We start from the raw sequence: 27366 nt of genomic DNA, 5'->3' as shown, positions 1-27366 counted from the left end.
TTGATGATTAGAAAACCCTTGTGCAATCATGTTCACACATCTGAAAACAGTTTAGCTCGTTACAGAAGCTACAAAACTGACCTTCCTTTGAGCAGATTGAGTTTCTGGAGCATCACATTTGTGGGGTCAATTAAACGCTCAAAATGGCCAGAAAAAGAGAACTTTCATCTGAAACTCGACAGTCTATTCTTGTTCTTAGAAATGAAGGCTATTCCACAAAATTGTTTGGGTGACCCCAAACTTTTGAACGGTAGTGTAGTTCTCGGGTCAAAACAATATCTTTCTGTTGATTACAATACATGAAAGAAACAGAACACCTTCATGTTGCTTCCCATCCTACACAGTGGAGTTTTACAAGCCTTCTGCTTGGTAGGATCAAAAACAGCTTTTGTCTGCTCGCCGGGAACTCATGGCAACACAAAGTTTTGTGATAACTTAGATATAATTATTCCGACACAACTGTTCAGTCTTCTAGCCGTCCATAGTGTTTCTACTATAATGGATTCTTCATTCAATACTCCAAGCAACGTTAGTACGTTTTACAGTATAACTAAAACAATTCTTACTTACTAAAGTGTCCCGTGTTGGCTGTCTGTAGGAGTGTTTTCATGCATATTTCTACATGCTATCGTAATGTAATCAAGATAGCGTCCTCAGCATTAGCTAATATGCTAATATGCGGTGCAGCTTATATCCCGGTGTGCCCTAAAGTGCGGAAAATAGATAATTAAATGCAAGAAAGTGTTTGTAGAGCAAGGTTGGACCTCCTCCTTCTTAATCAGAGCAATGTTCTGTCAGCAGGTGTGGAGGCTCTGGTGTGCTGGCTGCTGGACCATCCCGATGTTCACACCTCAGAGGCGTCAGACGCTGACACCGTGTCGGACGAGTACTCTGACGAGGAAGTGCTAGAGGAAGTTGAAGAGGTTGAGCCGACGTTCTCTGTGGTACGCCATCTTGACTTCTGCCCCCCCGTGTACTCGCACTAGACATTTTGTTCCTCGTTCCCTAAAGAAAAATAGTAGGAGCTGCAAAACATAACACAGTTAATCTTACATGTGAAGTGTTAATACTGTAAGTAATGTACTTATTATTGCATCTTAGTTGTAGTTTTCAGCAACACATTTGGAGGTGTTGAAATCGCCATGTAAAATCGCTAATGCATGTCAATAATAAAGCCAATGTATATTAGCATCACGCTAGCGCATTTTTGGAAATGTGGAGCTTTACTTTACTTACGTTACGTTACAAACTGAAACAAATACTTGCAAATGATCTTCAGAAGTGTAAGAAAACAAAACGTAATTGTTATCAGCTCACTCTTAAATGTTACATAAAAAAAACATATTTCAATATTACATTTTGTCTTATGTGTATGTTACATGTATGTTTACGTGTAAGTGTATGTTTACGTCTATGGTTACGTCTATGGTTACGTATGCTTACGTTTATGGCTACGTGTATGGTTACGTGTATGTGTGGTTACGTGTATGGTTACGTGTATGTGTGGTTACGTGTATGTTTACGTGTAAGTGTATGGTTACGTGTATGTTTACGTGTATGGTTATGTGTGTTTACGTGGATGTGTATGTTTATGTGCATGTTTACGTGTATTGTTACGTGTAAGTGTATGGTTATGTGTATGTGTATAGTTGCTTGTATGGTTACGTGTAAGTGTATGGTTACGTGTAAGTGTATGGTTTTGTGTATGGTTACGTGTATGTTTACATATATGGTTATGTGTATGGTTACGTGTATGTTTACATATATGGTTATGTGTACGGTTACGTGTATGTTTACTTGTATGTTTACATTTATGGTTACGTTTATGGTTATGTGTATGTGTGGTTTCGTGTAAGTGTATCGTTACGTGTATGTTTACGTGGATGTGTATGTTTATGTGGATGTTTACATGTATTATGTGTAAGTGTATGGTTATGTGTATGTGGATAGTTGCTTGTATGGTTACGTGTAAGTGTATGGTTACGTATAAGTGTATGGTTACGTGTATGTTTACATATATGTTTATGTGTATGTTTACGTGGATGTGTATGTTTATGTGGATGTTTACGTGTATTGTTATGTGTAAGTGTATGGTTATGTGTATGTGGATAGTTGCTTTTATGGTTACGTGTAAGTGTATGGTTACCAATATGGTTATGTGTATGGTTACGTGTAAGTGTATGGTTTTGTGTATGGTTACATGTATGTTTACTTGTATGTTTACGTATATGCTTATGTGCATGTTTACGTGTATTGTTACGTGTAAGTGTATGGTTATGTGTATGTGTATAGTTGCTTGTATGGTTACGTGTAAGTGTATGTTTACGTGTAAGTGTATGGTTACGTGTATGTTTACGTGTATGGTTATGTGTGTTTACGTGGATGTGTATGTTTATGTGCATGTTTACGTGTATTGTTACGTGTAAGTGTATGGTTATGTGTATGTGTATAGTTGCTTGTATGGTTACGTGTAAGTGTATGGTTACGTGTAAGTGTATGGTTTTGTGTATGGTTACGTGTATGTTTACATATATGGTTATGTGTATGGTTACGTGTATGTTTACATATATGGTTATGTGTACGGTTACGTGTATGTTTACTTGTATGTTTACATTTATGGTTACGTTTATGGTTATGTGTATGTGTGGTTTCGTGTAAGTGTATCGTTACGTGTATGTTTACGTGGATGTGTATGTTTATGTGGATGTTTACATGTATTATGTGTAAGTGTATGGTTATGTGTATGTGGATAGTTGCTTGTATGGTTACGTGTAAGTGTATGGTTACGTATAAGTGTATGGTTACGTGTATGTTTACATATATGTTTATGTGTATGTTTACGTGGATGTGTATGTTTATGTGGATGTTTACGTGTATTGTTATGTGTAAGTGTATGGTTATGTGTATGTGGATAGTTGCTTTTATGGTTACGTGTAAGTGTATGGTTACCAATATGGTTATGTGTATGGTTACGTGTAAGTGTATGGTTTTGTGTATGGTTACATGTATGTTTACTTGTATGTTTACGTATATGCTTATGTGCATGTTTACGTGTATTGTTACGTGTAAGTGTATGGTTATGTGTATGTGTATAGTTGCTTGTATGGTTACGTGTAAGTGTATGGTTACGTGTAAGTGTATGGTTTTGTGTATGGTTACGTGTATGTTTACATATATGGTTATGTGTATGGTTACGTGTATGTTTACATATATGGTTATGTGTACGGTTACGTGTATGTTTACTTGTATGTTTACATTTATGGTTACGTTTATGGTTATGTGTATGTGTGGTTACGTGTATGTTTACGTGGATGTGTATGTTTATGTGGATGTTTACGTGTATTATGTGTAAGTGTATGGTTATGTGTATGTGGATAGTTGCTTGTATGGTTACGTGTAAGTGTATGGTTACGTATAAGTGTATGGTTACGTGTATGTTTACATTTATGTTTATGTGTATGTTTACGTGGCTGTGTATGTTTATGTGGATGTTTACGTGTATTGTTATGTGTAAGTGTATGGTTATGTGTATGTGGATAGTTGCTTTTATGGTTACGTGTAAGTGTATGGTTACCAATATGGTTATGTGTATGGTTACGTGTAAGTGTACGGTTACGTGTAAGTGTATGGTTTTGTGTATGGTTACATGTATGTTTACTTGTATGTTTACGTATATGCTTATGTGTAAGTTTACGTGTATGTTTACGTTTATGCTTATGTGTATGTTTACGTTTATGCTTATGTGTATGTTTACGTGTACGGTATGTTTATGTTTAGCCTCCTGGTGCAGTGGTGACGGAAAGCCAGACCTTCAAGAAGAGATCAGATTTCCTAAGTAACGACGACTATGCCGTTTACGTGCGAGAGAACATTCAGGTAAGAGGATGACGCCACACCAGGCTAGTGTCAACATGACGTGGTGGGCGTGTCCACAGGTGGGCATGATGGTGAAGTGCTGCAGGGCGTACGAGGAAGTGTACGACGGAGACACGGGCAAAGTGATCAAGCTGGACCGCGACGGGCTCCACGACTTGAACGTGCAGTGCGACTGGCAGCAGAAGGGGGGCACCTACTGGGTGCGCTACATCCACATCGAGCTGATTGGTGAGCTAGTGGGTGTCCATCGATGGAGCCCAGGACATCTTTTTGACGCCTCCACTCCTTCTCGCAGGATTCCCACCTCAAAGTTCTCCCTCCCACATAAAGATCGGCGACAAAGTGATAGTGAAACCTTCCGTCACCACGCCAAAGTACAAGTGGGGCTCGGTCACCCACAGGAGTGTGGGCGTGGTCAAAGGCAAGTGTGTCTTTTGGGTCATGACGTGTCACCTGGACAGGTAGGTGCCTTTTTAACCCCAGACTGTCACCTCCCTCGCTCTAATGCAGCCTTCAGTGCCAACGGGAAGGACGTGATCGTGGACTTCCCTCAGCAGTCGCACTGGACCGGCTTGTTGGCCGAGATGGAGCTGGTTCCCAGTGTGCACCCTGGGATCAGGTCAGACTTTAGACTCACCCTGATCAGGGCTGTACAATGAAAAACATGTACGCTGGAACCACACTTAAGTCTTTTTGGACTATATATAAGTTTGTACAGTGGAACCTCCATGTATCTACTTAAATCTTCTTGGACTATATATAAGTTTGTACAGTGGAACCTCCATGTATCTACTTAAATCTTCTTGGACTATATATAAGTTTGTACATTTGAACCTCCATTTACACACTTAAGTCTTCTTGGACTATATATAAGTTTGTCATTTGAACCTCCATTTACACACTTAAGTCTTCTTGGACTATATATAAGTTTGTACATTTGAACCTCCATTTACCAACTTAAGTCTTCTTGGACTATATATAAGTTAGTACATTTGAACCTCCATTTACCAACTTAAGTCTTCTTGGACTATATAAAAGGTCTGTACGGTTGAACCTCCATTTACCAACTTATGTCTTCCTGGACTATATATAAGTTTGTACATTTGAACCTCCATTTACCAACTTATGTCTTCTTGGACTGTATATAAGTTTGTACATTTGAACCTCCATTTACCAACTTAAGTCTTCTTGGACTATATAAAAGGTCTGTATGGTTGAACCTCCATTTACCAACTTATGTCTTCTTGGACTATATATAAGTTTGTACATTTGAACCTCCATTTACCAACTTAAGTCTTCTTGGACTATATATAAGTTAGTACATTTGAACCTCCATTTACCAACTTAAGTCTTCTTGGACTATATAAAAGGTCTGTACGGTTGAACCTCCATTTACCAACTTATGTCTTCCTGGACTATATATAAGTTTGTACATTTGAACCTCCATTTACCAACTTATGTCTTCTTGGACTGTATATAAGTTTGTACATTTGAACCTCCATTTACCAACTTAAGTCTTCTTGGACTATATAAAAGGTCTGTACGGTTGAACCTCCATTTACCAACTTATGTCTTCTTGGACTGTATATAAGTTTGTACATTTGAACCTCCATTTACCAACTTAAGTCTTCTTGGACTATATATAAGTTTGTACGGTTGAACCCCCATTTACATACTTAAGTCTTCTTGGACTATATATAAGTTTGTACGGTTGAACCTCTATTTACACACTTAAGTCTTTTTGGACTATATATAATTTTGTACGATGAAACCTCCATTTACCAACTTAAATCTTCTTAGACCATGTATACATTTGAACAGTTGAACCTCCATTCATCTATTTAAGTCTTTTTGGACTATATACAAGTTTGTGCGCTGCGACCGCCATTTACCAACTTAAATCTTCTTGGACTATTTAAAAGGTTTGTACAGTGGAACCTCCATTTACACACTTAAATCTTTTTGGACTATATACATGTTTGTACAGTTGAACCTCCATTTACAAACTTAAGTCTTCTTAGACTATATAAAAAGATTGTAAAGTAGAACCTCCATTTACCAACTTAAGTCTTCTTGGACTATATAAAAGGTTTGTACAGTGGAACCTCCATTTACCAACTTAAGTCTTCTTAGACTATATTAAAGTTTTGTACATTTGAACCTCCATTTACCAACCAATTAAACCAATTAAAGTTTGTTCTTAAGTCTGTTCAAGAACCAATTAAAGTTTGTAAATCGAGGCTCCATTGTTGACAAATTGTGTGCTTGTTGGATCACATTTAGATGTTAACTGGCTGTCCAGCTCTGCACAAGTAAACACTCTGCATGACTGCTTGTATCGCACATGATATCACACACAAGTAAAAAGTCTGCAAGACTGCTTGTATCGCACATGATATCACACACAAGTAAAAAGTCTGCAGGACTGCTTGTATTGCACATGATATCACACACAAGTAAAAAGTCTGCAGGACTGCTTGTATCGCACATGATATCACACACAAGTAAAAAGTCTGCAGGACTGCTTGTATCGCACATGATATCACACACAAGTAAACACGTTGCAGAACTGCTTGTACCGCACATGATGTCACACACAAGTAAACACGTTGCAGAACTGCTTGTACCGCACATGATATCACACACAAGTAAACAGGCTGCAGGACTGCTTGTATCGCACAATATCACACAGTTTACATGCCAATCCATGTAATCAGTTGTGGACACCACTAGCTGTGTGTAATCAAGGACTACAATATTTAGTTGTGTGTTTTTTATGAGAGGCAGTCCAATACTTTGACTGCACACCTGAAGTGAAATGTTTTGTGTTCAGGTGTGACGGCTGTCAGATGTTCCCCATATATGGTGGCAGGTTCAAGTGCAGGAACTGTGACGACTTTGACTTCTGTGAAAACTGCTTCAAGACACGCAGACACAACAGCAGGCATTCTTTTGGCAGAATCAATGAGCCTGGTCAGTCTCACACACACTCACAAACATATATATATTAATGTGTGTGTGTGCGTGTGTGTGTGTGTGCGTGTGTGTGTGTGTGTGTGTTTGTGTGTGTGTGTGTGTGTGTGTGTGTGTGTGTGTGTGTGTGTGTGTGTGTGTGTGTGCATATATGTATGTATGTATATGATTGTGTGTGTTGTGTATGTATATATATATATATATATATATATATATATATATATATATATATATATATATATATATATATATATATATAATGTATGTATGTATGTATGTATGTATGTAATTATGTATGTATGTAATTATATATGTATGTATGAATATATATATATATATACACTACCGTTCAAAAGTTTGGGGTCACCCAAACAATTTAGTGGAATAGCCTTCATTTCTAAGAACAAGAATAGACTGTCGAGTTTCAGATGAAAGTTCTCTTTTTCTGGCCATTTTGAGCGTTTAATTGAGCCCACAAATGTGATGCTCCAGAAACTCAATCTGCTCAAAGGAAGGTCAGTTTTGTAGCTTCTGTAAGGAGCTAAACTGTTTTCAGATGTGTGAACATGATTGCACAAGGGTTTTCTAATCACCAATTAGCCTTCTGAGCCAATGAGCAAACACATTGTACCATTAGAACACTGGAGTGATAGTTGCTGGAAATGGGCCTCTATACACCTATGTAGATATTGCACCAAAAAGCAGACATTTGCAGCTAGAATAGTCATTTACCACATTAGCAATGTATAGAGTGTATTTCTTTAAAGTTAAGACTAGTTTAAAGTTATCTTCATTGAAAAGTACAGTGCTTTTCCTTCAAAAATAAGGACATTTCAATGTGACCCCAAACTTTTGAACGGTAGAGTATATGTATGTATATATATATATATGTATGTATGTATATACAGCATATGTATGTATGTATATACAGCATATGTATGTATATATGTGTGTATATACAGTATATGTATGTATAAATCTCCACGTGTCATCAGGTCAGTCTCCGGCCTTCTGCGGCCGCTCTGGCAAGCAGCTGAAGAAACACCACAGCAGTCAGCGAGGGACACTAATAGAGGAGTGGTCTCGTGCCGTCAAGAGTCTCAGCGTGTCGTCGTCCGTCAACCAGGCCTCGCGCCTCATGGACTGCAGCGACCAGTGCTGGCAGTCGTCTGGCTCGCAGGGAAAGGTGGCGCACCTCAATTCTTCTTGCCGGTTCCCCACTTCTCCTTTGTTGACAGGACTAAAAACACATTGAGTACTGTCATTTTTCTGCTATACTCTATAAACATTTAAGTGGATATCAAGTTTTATGATGACGAAAGAATGCTGCATGACATGACACATGCTAACATAAACATCCTCGTTATTTTTTTATTTTTAGCTAATTTTGTGGTTGAACACCTTCGAGTCCTAGAACTTGCTACTTGACACATGTTGTTGTTGTGCTAATATTAGCAAGGTAAATTTTTTAAAGCATATTTTGCAGCCCTACACTTAAGTCATATAACTTGGTACTTGACACATGCTGTTATTATGCTAATGTTAGCATGCTAACTTTTTTTTGCAAATGTCAGCCGTACACCTCAGTCGTATAACTTGTTACTTGACAATTGCTCTTGTTATGCTAACATTAGCAATCTAACAATAGCATGTTAACTTTTTTATTTTTTTTACATTTTCTAGCCTCTACCTCAGTCATATAACTTGGTACTTAACACATGGAGTTATTATGCTAATGTTAGCAAGCTAACAATAGCATGTTAACTTTTTTTTTTAGCCAATTTTCTAGCCTCATCTCAGTCATATAACGTGGTACTTAACACGTGCAGTTATTATGCTAACATGCTAACGTTAGCATGCTATTTTTTTGTGCCAATTTTGCAGCCAAACACCTCATATCATTTCGTAAATGACACATGCTGTTATTATGCTAAAGTTAGCATGCTAAGAATAGCATGCTAACTTCAGTCGTATAACTTCATACTTGACAATTGCTTTTGTTATGCTAATGTTACCAAGCTAACAATAGCATGTTAACTTTTTTTTTTTAGAAAATGTTCTAGCCTCAACCTCATTCATATAACTTGGTACTTAGCACATGCAGTTATTATGCTAATATTAGCAAGCTAACAATAGCATGCTAACTTTTTTTCAAGCAAATTTTCTAGCCTCAACCTCAGTCATAAAACTTGGTACTTAACACATGCAGTTATCATGCTAACATGCTAACATTAGCATGCTAATTTTTTTGTGCCAATTTTGCAGCCAAACACCTCATATGATTTCGTAAATGACACATGCTGTTATTATGCTAGCGTAAGCATGCTACCTTTTACAGCCGTACACCTCAGATTCATATAACTTGATACTTGACGAATGCTGTTGTTATGCTAACGTAAGCAAGCTACCGGTAGCATGTTAACTTTTTTAGCACATGTTCTCGCCTTCACCTTAGAGTCATATAACTTGGTACTTAATGTCGGGTTCAAACACTGATGACATCTATTAAACAAGACAAGAAGCAAGGAATTAAACAGAGACAGAATTAAATTTGGCTCAATTGAGGAGAACAGTCTGGGCTGTACTCTTGTACAGTCTCCCAACACGCTCTGACGGAAGATTGTACGCCTCCCCTTTTAGTTGGACTTTCCCTGATTACATGGCAACAGCTGTTTCTAAGGGACGGGGGTCGTAAACAGCCATCGCCTTTGCTTACAAACAGTTCAAAGAAAAGGTTGGTTCAAAGAAAAGGTCGTAAACAGCCGTTGCCCTCGGTCACAGAACAGTTCAAAGAAAAGATGCCTGGAGGGGAGTCTGGCCCTGCTTCCTCTCCGCTTTGTAGTTCTCGGGTCAAGACAAAATCTTTCTGTGGATTACAATACATCAAAGAAACAGAACACCTTCATGTTGCTTCCCATCCTACACAGTGGAGTTTTACAACCCTTCTTCTTGGTAGGATCAAAGCTTTGTGATAACTTGGATACAATTATTCTGACACTTAACACATGCAGTTATTATGCTAACGTTAACATGCTAACATAAGCATGCTAACTAAATGTGAGGGTTTGTCTTGCAGCACTGGATCCGACTGGAGCTCTTCCCGGACGTGCTGGTGCACCGGCTGAAGATGGTGGTGGACCCAGCAGACAGCAGCTACATGCCCTCCCTGGTGGTGGTGTCGGGTAAAAGCAACATTTCAACATTCATATCAGCGTGTGCAGGGCCGCTCACTATCAAATTACAGATGCGGGGGCCATTTTTGACATTTTTCACTTTTAAAACCAATACAATATTTATTGTTACTATCGGGGCTCCCCTCCCTTTTGGTAACCGTTAAAGTTCCTGGGGACCCAAAATAAAACTTCAGTGTATAAAAAATAAATAAATAAAAATTCAGTGTATAAAAAAATAATGTATAAAAAAATTCAGTGTATACAAAAATGTATGTATAAAAATTCAGTGTAAAAAGATCAGTGTATAAAACATTAATAAATAAAAATTCAGTGTAAAAAAAAAAGCATTGTTTTTGACACTGAATTTATGTAACTGAATTTTTTGCGTTTCAATTTTGTGAACCGTTTTTTTTCCCCATCACATTATACTGACAATTTCATTGTAAAAAAACATTAGTTTTTTTAAATTTAGTGTAAAAAAATTCAGTGAATTTTAAAAAATATATATAAAATTCAGTGTATAAAAAAATGTGTGTATAAAAAATAAATAAATAACAATTCAGTGTATAAAAAAATTATGTATACAAAATTCCGTGTATAAAAAAAATCTGTGTATAAAAATGACTGAAAATTCGGCGTATAAAAAAATTAATGTATAAAAATTCAGTGTGTAAAAAATTAATAAATGAAAATTCAGTGTCAAAAAAAACAGTGATAAAAAATTTTAAAATAAAAATTCAGTGCCAAAAAAAAATTCTGTTTTTGACACTGAATTTATGTAACTGAATTTTTTTTGCGTTTGAATTTTCCGTTTTGTTTTTTTACATCAAATTATGCTGATAATTTCATTGTAAAAAATTCAGTGTATAAAAAATAAATAAATAAAAATTCAGTGTATAAAAAATTAATGTATACAAAATTCAGTGTATAAAAAATTAATGTATACAAAATTCAGTGTATAAAAAATAAACCAAAATTCAGTGAAAAAAAATGTTTTTTCACACTGAATTTATGTAACTGAATTTTCTGCGTTTGAATTTTGTTAACTGTTTGTTTTTTTGTTTTTTTTTACATCAAATGATGCTGATGATTTCAGTGTAAAAAAATAAAAACAAATTTAAATGAAGTAAAAAAATTATGTTTATACAAATTAAGTGTTAAAAAATTTAAGTGTATAAAAAATTAATGTATAAAAAATTTAGTGTCAAAAAAATTCAGTGTATAAAAAATTAATGTATAAAAAATTCAGTGTATAAAAAAATAATACAGTGTTAAACATTCAGTGTATACAAATTTAGTGTAAAAATTTCAGTGTATAAAAAACACTTTGTATAAAAAATTAATGTATAAAAATTCAGTCTTTAAAATTCTGTGCTGAAAAATATTTTGCTTCAAAAAACAAGACTCACTTGCGGTGTCCAGTTTGAAGTCAGGTGACACGGGTCTTGCAAAACAGCATCAAAAAGCTAGAAATGATTCCCACGGTTACAATATGCACTTTTGACTGACACGCAAGCTCCGCTTCATGGGGACGGCTTACGAACAGAGTGGGCGGGGCTTGTTTGCGCACCATACACACAGGGTTTTCTTTGGAAAAACCCCTGCATAAAACATAAAAAAAATGTTATTGTTATGGCAACAGATAGATGTGAAGTTGATCTACAGATATTTGAGTGGTGTAAGTCATAAGTCGCTTATCCAAAGTGGGGTCGCGGGGGCAGCAGCCCAAGCAGAGAAGCCCAGCTACTTCATCCAGGTCTTCCCGAGGCGTTCCCAGATGTCCGGGTCCCCGGGATCTTTAACGTTCACCAACATTGAGGGGACAATATGTATTATTTTTGAAAAAGGAAAATGACTTGTATGGTGTTTTGCACAGGTGGCAGCTCCTTGAACAACCTGATGGAGCTGAAGACCATCAACATCAACCCCACGGACACCAGCATCCTTCTGCTGAGCGACTGCACAGAGGTCTGCCAGTTGTCTCGTCCTCTCGTTGACTTGCTGACCCTCCCCGTCTTCCTCCTCAGTATCACAGGTACGTGGAGGTGGGCATCAAGCAGTGCCGCAGCTCCGGTATCGACTGCAAGATCCACGGGCTGGCCATTGTGGGCCGCGTCAGAGCCGAGGACGAAGACCTGGCCACGGTTCCTTTCCTGGCGTCCGACAACGAGGAAGAGGACGAGGACAAGCCGGCCACGGGCAGGTAGGACGACAGCCTTCAGCACGCATGCGGAGCTGAGACCTCCATTCTCCTCCTTCCTCCTCAGTCTGGCTCGCAAGAAGTCCTCTGGGTTGGAGTCGGCTGCCACCATCAGGACCAAAGTCTTTGTCTGGGGACTGAATGACAAGGACCAGCTGGGCGGACTCAAAGGATCCAAGGTGCCATTTATCAAACACAGAAGTGGTTGGAAGCTTAGACATACATCACATTTTAACATCATGCTAGGTTAGCAACATTAGCATAGCTGTTTTGGCTACATGCTAACATTACATTTCATAGTCGCACTAGGTTAGCAACACTAGCATAGTTATATGAGCTACATGCTAACATCACATTTTAACATCCTGTTAGGTTAGCCATATTAGCATAGCTGTTTTAGCTACATGCTAACGTCACATTTTATAGTTGCACTAGGTTAGCAACACTAGCATAGCTATGTGAGCTACATGCTAACATCACATTTTAACATCCTGCTAGGTTAGCAACATTGGCATAGCTGTTTTAGCTACATGCTAACGTCACATTTTATAGTTGCACTAGGTTAGCAACACAAGCATAGTTGTGTGAGCTACATGGTAACATTACATTTTGACATCATGCTAGGTTAGCAACACTAGCATAATTGTGTGAGCTACATGCTAACATCACATTTTAACATCATGCTAGGTTAGAAACACTAGCATAGCTATGTGAGCTACATGCTTACATCACATTTTAACAGCATGCTATGTTAGCAACACTAGCATAGCTGTGTGAGCTACATGCTAACATCACATTTTAACATCATGCTAGGTTAGCAACATTAGCATAGCTGTTTTAGCTACATGCTAACATCACATTTTATAGTCGTACTAGGTTAGCAACACTAGCATAGCTGTGTGAGCTACATGCTAACATCACATTTTAACATCATGCTAGGTTAGCAACATTTGCATAGCTGTTTTAGCTACATGCTAACATCACATTTTATAGTCGTACTAGGTTAGCAACAGTAGCATAGCTGTGTGAGCTACATGCTAACATCACATTTTAACATCATGCTAGGTTAGCAACATTAGCATAGCTGTTTTAGCTACATGCTAACATCACATTTTATAGTCGTACTAGGTTAGCAACACTAGCATAGCTGTGTGAGCTACATGCTAACATCACATTTTAACATCATGCTAGGTTAGCAACATTTGCATAGCTGTTTTAGCTACATGCTAACATCACATTTTATAGTCGTACTAGGTTAGCAACAGTAGCATAGCTGTGTGAGCTACATGCTAACATTACATTTTGACATCATGCTAGGTTAGCAACACTAGCATAATTGTGTGAGCTACATGCTAACATCACATTTTAACATCATGCTAGGTTAGCAACATTAGCATAGCTGTTTTGGCTACATGCTAACATTACATTTTATAGTCTCACTAGGTTAGCAACACTAGCATAGCTGTGTGAGCTTCATGCTAACATTACATTTTGACATCATGCTATGTTAACAACACTAGCATAATTGTGTGAGCTACATGCTAACATCACATTTTAACAGCATGCTAGGTTAGCAACACTAGCATAGCTATGTGAGCTACGTGGCTAACAATATATTTTAACTTAATGCTAGGTTAGCATAGCTACATGAGCTATTGTACCTGCCAATGTTACATTTTAGCATCATGCTAGGTTAGCATTGTATTAAACTGTAATCAACTGAAGGATAGTTGGCAGTAAATCTGGTTTTATTTTCAAATAAAAAGTATTGTACATAGGGCAGGTTCATCTACTAGGACTGGGTCAAAGATGGCATCTTGTCTAACAGGAAGAAAGTTGTTCTCCATATTAGGGTTGCATGAACAAGGCTTATACTTTCACTTCATCTTGTCACAGATCAAAGTGCCCTCCTTCTCTGAGACCCTCTCCGCGCTCAACGTGGTCCAAGTAGCCGGTGGTTCTAAAAGTCTCTTTGCAGGTAGGACTGTGTTCCCTTCTACACCCAGACTACAATGCAACATCGTTGTCTGATGACCACGGCCCTTTGAACATACCTGTCAGGTTCAAACACTGATGACATCTATTAAACAAGACAAGAAGCAAGGAATTAAACAGAGACAGAATTAAATTTGGCTCGATTGAGGAGAGATGTCTGGACTGTACTCTTTGGACAGTCTCACCACGCTCTGACGAAAGATTGTACGCCTCCTCTTTTATTTGGACTTTACCTCATTACATGGCAACAGCTGTTTCTAAGGGACGGGGGTCGTAAACAGCCATCGCCTTTGATTACAAACAGTTCAAAGAAAAGGTCGTAAACAGTTCAATGAAGAGGTCGTCTTGTCCTACTTCTTGTGATAACTTAGATACAATTGTTCTGACAATACCCCATGTTGGGGGCCACAGTTAGGGGACTAGGACTCTGATAGATGGATTTATGGTCATGTGACGTTAGTGCTGGCATATTAGATCAGGACTAAATCTACACCAGACTCTTTCACTCAGGGGGCCACTTTCATATTTTGTATTTTCAGAACCAATACAATATATAGAATATTCCATGTGAAGTGATTGCAGCCTGAAATAGATCAATAATTCATAACATTGATTCAGTATTATCTTTTTAGCCATGACAGTTTTAAAATTAAAAAGTATTGTTAGAGTCAACAATGCAACTTTTTTTCTTTCATTCCACTTTTTGTTTTTTTTAAATAGTATTTTGAGAATGTGGATGTTAAAAATAATCTGTGGGCCACAACTGACTTTTGTCAAGTCCACCTTAGTTCTACTCTCTGTTACCTCCAGCTGTGCACTAACTACATGTGGAAACAATCAGTTAGCTGTATCGGTCTTGAAGAGCAGGAAGTTGTCGGTATCGGTTTTGAAGAGCAGGAAGTTATCTGTATCGGTCTTGAGAAGCAGGAAGTTATCGTATCGGTCTTGATATGCAGGAAGTTAACGTATCAGTCTTAGGATGCAGGAAGTTATTGGTATCTGTCTTAGGAAGGAGAAAGTTATTGGTATCAGTCTTAGGAAGCAGGAAGTTATTGGTATCGGTCTTAAGAAGCAGGAAGTTATTGGTATAGGTCTTAGGAAGGAGGAAGTTATTTGTATCAGTCTTAGGAAGCAGGAAGTTATTGGTATCGGTCTTAAGAAGCAGGAAGTTATTGGTATAGGTCTTAGGAAGGAGGAAGTTATTTGTATCAGTCTTAAGAAGCAGTAAGTTATTGGTATCGGTCTTAAGAAGCAGGAAGTTATTGGTATAGGTCTTAGGAAGGAGGAAGTTATTTGTATCAGTCTTAGGAAGCAGGAAGTTATTGGTATCGGTCTTAAGAAGCAGGAAGTTATTGGTATCGGTCTTTGGAAGGAGGAAGTTATTGGTATCGGTCTTAGGAAGCAGGAAGTTCTCGTATGGGTCTTGAGGATCAGGAAGCTATCAGTATTGGTCTTGAGGAGCAGGAAATGATCAGTATCGGCCTTGAGAAGCAGGAAGTTATCGGTCTCAGGAAGCAGGAAGTTATTGGTATCGGTCTCAGGAAGAAGGAAGTTATTGGTATCGGTCTTGAGGAGCAGGAAGTTTTCGTATCGGTCTTGAGGAGCTGGAAGTTATCAGTATCGGTCTTAGGAAGCAGGAAGTTATTGGTATCGGTCTCAGGAAGAAGGAAGTTATTGGTATCGGTCTTGAGGAGCAGGAAGTTTTCGTATCGGTCTTGAGGAGCTGGAAGTTATCAGTATCGGTCTTAGGAAGCAGGAAGTTATTGGTATCGGTCTTGAGGAGCAGGAAGTTATTGGTCTTGAGGAGCAGGAAGTTATCTGTCTCAAGAAGCAGGAAGTTATCGGTCTTGAGAAGCAGGAAGTTATCGGTCTTGAGAAGCAGGAAGTTATCGGTCTTGAGAAACAGGAAGTTATCGGTCTTGAGGAGCAGGAAGTTATCGGTCTTGAGGAGCAGGAAGTTATCTGTCTCAAGAAGCAGGAAGTTATCGGTCTTGAGAAGCAAATTATCGGTCTTGAGAAGCAGGAAGTTATCGGTCTTAGGAAGCAGGAAGTTATTGGTATCGGTCTTGAGGAGCAGGAAGTTATTGGTCTTGAGGAGCAGGAAGTTATCGGTCTTGAGGAGCAGGAAGTTATCTGTCTCAAGAAGCAGGAAGTTATCGGTCTCGAGAAGCAGGAAGTTATCGGTCTTGAGAAGCAGGAAGTTATCGGTCTTGAGAAGCAGGAAGTTATCGGTCTTGAGGAGCAGGAAGTTATCGGTCTTGAGGAGCAGGAAGTTATCGGTCTTGAGGAGCAGGAAGTTATCGGTCTTGAGAAGCAGGAAGTTATTGGTCTCAGGAAGCAGGAAGTTATTGGTATCGGTCCTGAGGAGCAGGAAGTTATCGGTCCTGAGGAGCAGGAAGTTATCGGTCCTGAGGAGCAGGAAGTTATCGGTCTTGAGGAGCAGGAAGTTATCGGTCTTGAGGAGCAGGAAGTTATCTGTCTCAAGAAGCAGGAAGTTATCGGTCTTGAGAAGCAAATTATCGGTCTTGAGAAGCAGGAAGTTATCGGTCTTAGGAAGCAGGAAGTTATTGGTATCGGTCTTGAGGAGCAGGAAGTTATTGGTCTTGAGGAGCAGGAAGTTATCGGTCTTGAGGAGCAGGAAGTTATCTGTCTCAAGAAGCAGGAAGTTATCGGTCTCGAGAAGCAGGAAGTTATCGGTCTTGAGAAGCAGGAAGTTATCGGTCTTGAGAAGCAGGAAGTTATCGGTCTTGAGGAGCAGGAAGTTATCGGTCTTGAGGAGCAGGAAGTTATCGGTCTTGAGGAGCAGGAAGTTATCGGTCTTGAGAAGCAGGAAGTTATTGGTCTCAGGAAGCAGGAAGTTATTGGTATCGGTCCTGAGGAGCAGGAAGTTATCGGTCCTGAGGAGCAGGAAGTTATCGGTCCTGAGGAGCAGGAAGTTATCGGTCTTGAGGAGCAGGAAGTTAACGTTCTTAGGAAGCAGGAAGTTATCTGTCTCGAGAAGCAGGAAGTTATCGGTCTTGAGAAGCAGGAAGTTATCGGTCTTGAGAAGCATGAAGTTATCGGTCTTGAGGAGCAGGAAGTTATCGGTCTTGAGTAGCAGGAAGTTATCGGTCTTGAGGAGCATGAAGTTATCGGTCTTGAGGAGCAGGAAGTTATCGGTCTTGAGAAGCAGGAAGTTATAGGTCTTGAGAAGCAGGAAGTTATCGGTCTTGAGGAGCATGAAGTTATCGGTCTTGAGGAGCAGGAAGTTATCGGTCTTGAGAAGCAGGAAGTTATCGGTCTTGAGGAGCAGGAAGTTATCGGTCTTGAGAAGCAGGAAGTTATAGGTCTTGAGAAGCAGGAAGTTATCGGTCTTGAGGAGCATGAAGTTATCGGTCTTGAGGAGCAGGAAGTTATCTGTCTCAAGAAGCTGGAAGTTATCGGTATCGGTCTTGAGGAGCAGGAAGTTATCGGTCTTGAGGAGCAGGAAGTTATTGGTCTTGAGGAGCAGGAAGTTATCGGTCTTGAGAAGCAGGAAGTTATCGGTCTTGAGAAGCAGGAAGTTATTGGTCTCAGGAAGCAGGAAGTTATTGGTATCGGTCTTGAGAAGCAGGAAGTTATAGGTCTTGAGAAGCAGGAAGTTATCGGTCTTGAGGAGCAGGAAGTTATCGGTCTTGAGGAGCAGGAAGTTATCGGTCTTGAGAAGCAGGAAGTTATAGGTCTTGAGAAGCAGGAAGTTATCGGTCTTGAGGAGCATGAAGTTATCGGTCTTGAGAAGCAGGAAGTTACAGGTCTTGAGAAGCAGGAAGTTATCGGTCTTGAGGAGCAGGAAGTTATCGGTCTTGAGGAGCAGGAAGTTATCTGTCTCAAGAAGCTGGAAGTTATCTGTCTCAAGAAGCTGGAAGTTATCGGTATCGGTCTTGAGGAGCAGGAAGTTATCGGTCTTGAGGAGCATGAAGTTATCGGTCTTGAGGAGCAGGAAGTTATCGGTCTTGAGAAGCAGGAAGTTATTGGTCTCAGGAAGCAGGAAGTTATTGGTATCGGTCTTGAGAAGCAGGAAGTTATAGGTCTTGAGAAGCAGGAAGTTATCGGTCTTGAGGAGCATGAAGTTATCGGTCTTGAGGAGCAGGAAGTTATCGGTCTTGAGGAGCAGGAAGTTATCGGTCTTGAGGAGCATGAAGTTATCGGTCTTGAGGAGCAGGAAGTTATCGGTATCGGTCTTGAGGAGCAGGAAGTTATCGGTCTTGAGAAGCAGGAAGTTATTGGTCTCAGGAAGCAGGAAGTTATCGGTCTTGAGAAGCAGGAAGTTATAGGTCTTGAGGAGCAGGAAGTTATCGGTCTTGAGGAGCAGGAAGTTATCGGTCTTGAGGAGCAGGAAGTTATCGGTCTTGAGGAGCAGGAAGTTATCGGTCTTGAGGAGCAGGAAGTTATCTGTCTCAAGAAGCTGGAAGTTATCTGTCTCAAGAAGCTGGAAGTTATCGGTATCGGTCTTGAGGAGAAGGAAGTTATCGGTCTTGAGGAGCAGGAAGTTATTGGTCTTGAGAAGCAGGAAGTTATTGGTCTCAGGAAGCAGGAAGTTATTGGTATCGGTCTTGAGGAGCAGGAAGTTATCGGTCTTGAGGAGCAGTATGGGTCGTAGGAAGCAGGAAGTGATCAGTATGGTTCATAGGAAGCAGGAAGTGATCAGTATGGTTCATAGGAAGCAGGAAGTGATCAGTATGGGTCATAGGAAGCAGGAAGTGATCAGTATGGGTCATAGGAAGCAGGAAGTGATCAGTATGGGTCTTAGGAAGCAGGAAGTGATCAGTATGGGTCATAGGAAGCAGGAAGTGATCAGTATGGGTCTTAGGAAGCAGGAAGTGATCAGTATGGGTCATAGGAAGCAGGAAGTGATCAGTATGGGTCATAGGAAGCAGGAAGTGATCAGTATGGGTAACATGGTGTATCTTCCCCTACATATCACTGCTGTGCAGTCACAGTGGAGGGGAAGATCCACGCGTGCGGTGAGGCCACCAACGGCAGGTTAGGTCTGGGTCTGTCCAGCGGGACCATCCCCATCCCCCGACAGATCAGCGCCCTTAGCAACTACGTGGTGAAGAAGGTGGCCGTGCACTCGGGAGGACGCCACGCCATGGCGCTCACCGTGGACGGGAAGGTGTTCTCCTGGGGCGAGGGAGACGACGGCAAACTGGGACACTTCAGCAGGATGTGAGTCGCTCTCTCTCTCTCTCTCTCGCCGCCACACCTGGCAGGATGTGACTTTCTGTGCACTTGTCAGGAACTGTGACAAACCTCGCCTGATCGAAGCTCTGAAGACCAAACGCATTCGAGACATCGCCTGCGGCAGTTCTCACAGCGCCGCCATCACCTCCTCTGGCGAGCTGTACAGCTGGGGCCTGGGGGAGTACGGCCGCCTCGGACACGGGGACAACACCACCCAGCTCAGGCCCAAACTGGTACGTTCATCACGTGTGAGTTTGATAGCATGAGTGCTGCCTGTCGTGACGATTAGTTGGATTACGTGTGAGTTTGGCGTGTCGTGATGATTTACAAAACCCAAAACCAGTGAAGTTGTCACGTTGTGTAAATGGTAAATAAAAACAAAATACAATGATTTGCAAATCCTTTTCAACTTATATTCAATTGAATAGACTGCAAGGACAAGATATTTCATGTTCACACTGAGAAACTTCATTTGTTTTTGCAAATAATCATTAACTTAGAATTTAATGGCAGCAACACATTGCAAAAAAGTTGTCACGGGCATGTTCACTAAGGCTGAAACGACGCGTCGACGTAGTCGACGTCATCGGTTACGTAAATACGTCGACGCCGTTTTTGTGCGTCGACGCGTCGCATATTTACGTCACACTACCGTCATGGCGGAGCGCAAAGCAGACTGTGCGAGCGAGGGGGAAAAAATCACGCCAAAAGTGGTCAAAAGTGTGGGAGTATTTCAATACACGGCCTAATAATGTTGTTGTATGCACACTGTGTCGAGCGTAAATGGCCTATCATAGCATAGGCAGCACAACGGCTATGAACGAGCATTTGAAAAGAAAACCATCAACTAGTCAATCGTCCGCGCGAGTATACGTTGTCATCATTACACAAAAACATGAATGTGTCATTTGTATCTGCTAGGGGTGTAACGGTACGTGTTTTGTATTGAACCGTTTCGGTACGGGGCTTTTGGTTCGGTACGGGGGAGTACCGAACGAGTTTCTAAGCTAAAGCTAACTTTAGCTGCTAAAGTCTTAACAAGCTGCTTCGCTCCTTCTGCGGCTGCCTCTGTCTCAGCACGCAGCATTGTCCCACCCACACAACCATCTGATTGGTACACACAAAGCGTTATACAAAGCGTTATCAGCCAATCAGCAGTGCGTATTCAAAACGTTACCAGCCAATCAGCAGTGTGTATTCAGAGCGCATGTAGTCAGCGCTTCAGCGTGGAGCAGATAGGTGTTTAGCAGGTGAGCATCAGGCAGCGAACTCTCCCCAAATGATAATAAACACCTCCCAGTCAACTACTAGTAACATCACTATGAGCTAGGGATGGGCGATACCACACTTTTAGGATTCGATACGATACCGATACTTTATCTTGCCTTTTCATCGATACCGATACCATTAATTTCTTATTGGCAATTTTTGTCAGTCAAAAATATTATTACTATTGTTATTATTTAAGACAAATCACAAGACAAATACAGACCATTTATACCACATTTATTATGGTCAATATATAATAAAAGTAAAATTAAAATAAATAACAAATATGAAAAATAAATTAAATATTATATATAATAATAATTATATATAATAATAATTAGATATTAGGGCTTTCCAATTAACTGTCAAATCCGAATCGCAAGAAGCTGCAGTTATTTTTTAAAGTTTGTGATATAATTAGCAATTAATGAAATATGAAATAGGTTAATGTTTTCGAAATGTAAGAAATGATGTTACAGATTAAAACCAAAATCACATTCAATCATATATTTCAAGATTTTCTTGGAAAAAAATAAAACTAATGCAAAGATGAAGAATCTCCAAATGTTATCCCTTTCTTATCTTGTTTTAAATACTCAAGCAATTTTCAACTAACAGTAAATTCCCCTGTGTGGAAATTATTTGAATTTAGGATAATCATTTAAACAAAAATATTCAGTAAACATTACTAAAAAAACAAAAAAACAATGCCTGTTTTAAGTCAACAATTGGACAACACTGGATATGCCTGGCTGCATCGCTGTCGGCTGGCTGTGTGTGTGTTGCACGTTGACCACGCTCATTCGCTGTCTCCTGTCACGTGACTGGGCCAGCTCTATACTCTGCCAGGTACAGGGGTGTCCCAGCACATAGTAAGTTAAGTAAGTCATCAAAAACATCTGAAAGTGATGCTTGCACCCCCCACACGCCGTTTTTTGGTTTATATCGATACTTTTTTCAGAAAAGTGATGCCAAATGAGTAGCGTGTGAGTATCGATATATCGATACCACAGGATCGATACGCACATCCCTACTATGAGCCCGTTGACCTTCTAGGAATATAAACTGGAGCTCAGCTCACTCGCAGTCCTGGCTTGAGGTGAAGGCTACCGGTAATTAGCTCTCAGTTCCAGCCACATCGACCCCTTCTGAGCGCTTATTTTCAGCTGCTGGGAATATTGTAAACAAGAAAAGAACCAGAGCATGTAGACATGCTAACCTTTCTTCATTACAACTGTTAGTCACTCACTGGAATGAGTAGAATTGGTTATTGTGTACTGTGTTGGACTGGATGTTTATTTTGCACATTTTAAAAGCAATACTTAATGTTTTCAGTGCTCCAGAATATTTAGATTGGCACTTTTTTGTATTGGATGTTTATCTTTATTTTTGCACATTTTAAAGCAAAATAAGCAATACTTTTACTTTTGAAATGCTTATACTATTGCAGAATATTACGATTTGCACTGGATGTTTACTTTTATATTTGCACATTAAAAAGCAAATAAGCTACTTTTAATTTTGTTAAATGTTAAAAGTTTTAAATGTTTACATTGTTACAGAATATTTTGTCATGTTGTTGTCAATGTTGACTGAGTGGCCATACTTTTTTTTTTTGTAAATAAAAGCAATGCCTTTTGAAAAAACTGGCCTACATTTATTTTTTCATCTTCATTTTGAATAAAAAAAATAATCGGTAAAAGGAAAAATAATCTATAGATGAATCGAAAAAATAATCCATAGATTAACCGATTAATCGAAAAAATAATCTATAGATTAATCGATAGAAAAATAATCGTTAGCTGCAGCCTTAATGTTCACCACTGTGTTACATGGCCTTTCTTTTTTAACAACACTCAGTAAACGTTTGGGAAGTGAGGAGACACATTTTTGAAGCTTCTCAGGTGGAATTTTTTCCCATTCTTGCTTGATGTACAGCTTAAGTTGTTCAACAGTCCGGGGGTCTCCCTTGTGGTATTTTAGACTTCATAATGGACCACACATTTTCAATGGGAGACAGGTCTGGACTACAGGCAAGCCAGTCTAGTACCTGCACTCTTTTACTATGAAGCCACGTTGTTGTAACACGTGGCTTGGCATTGTCTTGCTGAAATAAGCAGGGGCGTCCATGGTAACGTTGCTTGGATGGCAACATATGTTGCTCCAAAAGCTGTATGTACCTTTCAGCATTAATGGCGCCTTCACAGATGTGTAAGTTACCCATGTCTTGGGCACTAATACACCCCCATACCATCACACATGCTGGCTTTTACACTTTGCGCCTAGAACAATCCGGATGGTTCTTTTCCTCTTTGGTCCGGAGGACACGACGTCCACAGTTTCCAAAAACAATTTGAAATGTGGACTCGTCAAAACCACAGAACACTCTTCCACTTTGCATCAGTCCATCTTAGATGAGCTCGGGCCCAGCGAAGCCGACGGCGTTTCTGGGTGTTGTTGATAAATGGCTTTGACTTTGTATAGTAGAGTTTTAACTTGCACTTACAGATGTAGTGACCAACTGTAGTTACTGACAGTGGTTTTCTGAAGTGTTCCGGAGCCCATGTGGTGATATCCTTTACACACTGATGTCGCTTTTTGATGCAGTACCGCCTGAGGAATCGAAGGTCCGCAATATCATCGCTTACGTGCAGTGATTTCTCCAGATTCTCTGAACCTTTTGATGATATTACGGACCGTAGATGGTGAAATCCCTAAATTCCTTGCAATAGCTGGTTGAGAAATGTTGTTCTTAAACTGTTGGACAATTTGCTCACGCATTTGTTGACAAAGTGGTGACCCTCGCCCCATCCTTGTTTGTGAATGACTGAGCATTTCTTGGAATCTACTTTTATACCCAATCATGGCACCCACCTGTTCCTAATTAGCCTGTTCACCTGTGGGATGTTCCAAATAAGTGTTTGATGAGCATTCCTCAACTTTCTCAGTCTTTTTTGCCACTTGTGCCAGCTTTTTTGCAACATGTTGCAGGCATCAAATTCCAAATGAGCTAATATTTGCAAAAAATAACAAAGTTTCTCAGCGTCAACATTAAATATCTTGTCTTTGCAGTCTATTCAATTAAATATAAGTTGAAAAGGATTTGCAAATCATTGTATTCTGTTTTTATTTACCATTTACACAACGTGACAACTTCACTGGTTTTTGGATTTGTAGTTTAATTCTGTGTGAGTTTAGCGTATCGTGATGATTTAATCCTGATGATTCTTTTTTCTGTGGCGTGCAGGTGAAAGTGCTGCTGGGATACCGTGTGGTGCAGGTGGCGTGTGGCAGCAGGGATGCTCAAACTCTGGCACTTACTGATGAAGGTACTTTTGGAGATCCGATACTGATAGCGCTCTGATATCAGCAAAAAACAACTTATGTGTTTGTATGTAAAATGTGTGAATTCATGTGCGATACAAGCATGCCTTTACTTACATGACATTTTTATTAATTTATAAATTTATATAGCATTATTTTATTTACTTTTTATTTCCTCAGTATTACTTAAAATATTTCTATCCATATTTACTATTTAATTTAATTTTTTGCTTGATTGTAATATGTTATTAATATTAAAAAAAAAAAAATTATTACAATATTTACATTTGTATGAATGTAAATAAATTAGCTATCAACAAACTTTATTACCTTGAAATTGTCTCGAAAGGATATTGACATCAGATTTCATGTAACATGTGCGATATCATGTGCGATACAAGAAGCCCTGCAGCGTGTTTACTCAATTTATTCTATTTTAGTCAAGTCATTTGCAAAAGGTAAACATGCTTGGCTATAGGCGACTAGCAGCTACACAATAGCTAAGCACACATGCTAGACATAGGTAATAATCATTGAACAATAAAACGGGACATTTGTCAATAAAAACAAGTATCAAATAATTTATGTTTACATATTACTTACACACACAAAGTCTCCAAGGCAGAAGCGTATTCAAAAGTATACAGTAACAAACGTGTCCGCATCATTCAACTATTTGCGTCACCAGCTGAACTTCATGACCTATTGTCACCGCCAGGTGTCAACAAAAACAATAACCACTCCACTTCAACTTAAAGACAGCGTACGTGCATTCCGGACAGTTAATAATTAATAGGTTGTCATACCTACCGTTGTTTTCTGTTCGATTCATTTCACTTAATCAAACCTTTTCTAACATTACAAAATGATACAGGTACCTTTTGATTCCTGTTGATATCCTATTGCATTAATACTGATATCGGACAATACTGAAGGCTTCCGCTATCAGAAGTGGAAAAGTTGTATTGGGACCCCCGCAGTATCCACGTAGATTACTTGGAATATCCGTGCCGTGACCCGGATGATCGTTGTCTACAAACCCATTACGAGTGCAAAGCCACTGTGTTTGATGCCGTGACCCGGATGATAGATGTCTACAAACAAATCTCGAGTGCAAAGCCACTAATTTGGTGCCGCGACCCAATGATCGTTGTTTACAAACCCATCACGAGTGCAAAGCCGTTAATTTGGTGCGGTGACCCAGATGATCGCTATCTACAAACCCATCACGTGTAAAGCCCCTAACTTCGTGCCGTGACCCTGATGATCGTTGTTTACAAACCCATCACGAGTACAAAACCACTAATTTGGTGCTGTGACGCTATGATTGTTGTTTACAAACCCATCACGAGTACAAAGCCATTAGATTGGTGCCGCAACCTGAATGATCGTTGTTTACAAACCCATGAGGAGTGCAAAGCCACTAATTTGGTCCTGTGTCCCAGATGATCGTTGTCTATAAACCCATCACGTGTAAAGCCACTAAATTGGTGCTGTGACCCGGATGGTCATTGTTTACAAACCCATCACGAGTGCAAAGCCACTAATTTGGTGCCGTGTCCTGGATGATCGTTGTCTACAAACCCATCACGTGTATGGCCACTAAATTGGTGCTGTGACCCTGATGATCATTGCTTACAAACCCATCACGAGTGCAAAGCCACTAATTTTGTGCCGTGTCCGGGATGATTGTTGTCTACAAACCCATCACGAGTGCAAAGTCAAACCACAAATTTGGTGCTGTGACCCGGGTGATCGTTGTTTACAAACCCATCACAAGTGCAAAGCCACTAATTTGGTGCCGTGTCCTGGATGATAGTTGTCTACAAACCATTACGAGTGCAAAGTCAAACCACTAATTTGATGCCGTGACCCAGATGATCGCTGTCTACAATCCATCACAAGTGCAAAACCGTTAGTTTGGTGCTGTGACCTGGGTGATCGTTGTTTACAACCCCATCACGAGTGCAAAGCCACTAATTTGGTGCCGTGTTCTGGATGATTATTGTCTACAAACCCATCACGAGTGCAAAGTCAAACCACTAATTTGGTGCCGTGACCCGGATGATCGTTGTTTACAACCCATCACAAGTGTAAAGTCGTTAGTTTGGTGCTGTGACCCGGGTGATTGTTTACAAACCCATTTTGAATGCAAAGCCACTAATTTGGTGCCGTGTCCTGGATGATCGTTGTCTACAAACCCATCACGAGTGCAAAGTCAAACCACTAATTTGGTGCCGTGACCCAGATTATCGTTGTCTACACCCCATCACAAGTGCTAAGTCGTTAGTTTGGTACTGTGACCCGGTTGATCGTTGTTTACAAACCCATCATGAGTGCAAAGCCACTAATTTGGTGCAGTGTCCTGGATGATAGTTGTCTACAAATCCATCACGAGTGCGAAGTCAATCCACTAATTTGGTGCCGCGACCCGGATGATCGTTGTCTACAACCCATCACAAGTGCAAAGTCGTTAGTTTGGTGCTGTGACCCGGGTGATCGTTGTCTCCAACCCATCACAAGTGCATAGCCGTTAGTTTGGTGCTGTGACTTGGATGATTGCTGTCTACAAACCCATCACGAGTGCAAAGCCACTAATTTGGTGCTGTGACCCGGATGACCGCTGTCTACTAACCCATCACGAGTGCAAGGCCACTAATTTGGTGCTGTGACCCGGCTGATCGCTGTCTACTAACCCATCACGAGTGCAAAGCCACTAATTTGGTGCTGTGACCCGGATGACCGCTGTCTACTAACCCATCACGAGTGCAAGGCCACTAATTTGGTGCTGTGACCCGGCTGATCGCTGTCTACTAACCCATCATGAGTGCAAAGCCACTAATTTGGTGCTGTGACCCTGATGATCGCTGTCTACTAACCCATCACGAGTGCAAAGCCGCTAATTTTGCGCTGTGACTCGGATGGTCGCGGTCTACAAACCCATCACAAGTGAAAAGCCACTAATTTGGTGCCGTGACCCGGATTTAAGTTTGGTTTAGGCGGGTTAGTGTAACGGAGGTCAAACTTCCCTCCCTGACACCTTAAGAGCTTGCATTAGACAGCCAATTGACAGCTCGGTGCCGAGTGCTCTCGAATCTCATTGGGTTTGACACGGAAGCAGGTTCTGGACCGAGAGGACCGAGGGGACCACATGCATACATGGATTGTTCTTGTTTTGCAGGGTTGGTGTTCTCCTGGGGCGACGGGGATTTCGGCAAGTTGGGTCGAGGAGGCAGCGAGGGATGCAACATTCCCCAGAACATCGAGAGGCTGAACGGACAGGGCGTCTCCCAGATTGAGTGCGGAGCTCAGTTCTCCTTGGCTCTGACCAAATCAGGCGTGGTGTGGACATGG

The 27366-nt window shown here is 40.2% G+C and overlaps 1 protein-coding gene across 1 annotated transcript in view; it reads left to right on the top strand.

Moving 5' to 3' along the window:
• The window catches only part of LOC133644113 (E3 ubiquitin-protein ligase HERC2-like), a 163967-nt gene that overhangs the window by 109971 nt on the left and 26630 nt on the right, over nt 1-27366 (top strand). The window contains exons 47-62 of the mRNA XM_062038431.1: nt 802-944; nt 3778-3876; nt 3936-4104; nt 4172-4297; nt 4387-4495; nt 6710-6849; nt 7845-8035; nt 9926-10031; nt 11899-11990; nt 12050-12225; nt 12290-12401; nt 14119-14200; nt 19170-19404; nt 19475-19652; nt 23936-24017; nt 27194-27365. Coding sequence (XP_061894415.1) covers nt 802-944; nt 3778-3876; nt 3936-4104; nt 4172-4297; nt 4387-4495; nt 6710-6849; nt 7845-8035; nt 9926-10031; nt 11899-11990; nt 12050-12225; nt 12290-12401; nt 14119-14200; nt 19170-19404; nt 19475-19652; nt 23936-24017; nt 27194-27365 — 2212 coding nt within the window. The remainder of the gene's footprint in view (nt 1-801; nt 945-3777; nt 3877-3935; nt 4105-4171; nt 4298-4386; nt 4496-6709; nt 6850-7844; nt 8036-9925; nt 10032-11898; nt 11991-12049; nt 12226-12289; nt 12402-14118; nt 14201-19169; nt 19405-19474; nt 19653-23935; nt 24018-27193; nt 27366) is intronic.

The sequence above is a fragment of the Entelurus aequoreus genome, linkage group LG27 (assembly GCF_033978785.1).
Source record: "Entelurus aequoreus isolate RoL-2023_Sb linkage group LG27, RoL_Eaeq_v1.1, whole genome shotgun sequence".
NCBI classification, from domain to species: domain Eukaryota; kingdom Metazoa; phylum Chordata; class Actinopteri; order Syngnathiformes; family Syngnathidae; genus Entelurus; species Entelurus aequoreus.
Note: the sequence above shows the minus strand (reverse complement) of the source record. Positions and strands in the feature narration are given on the sequence as shown.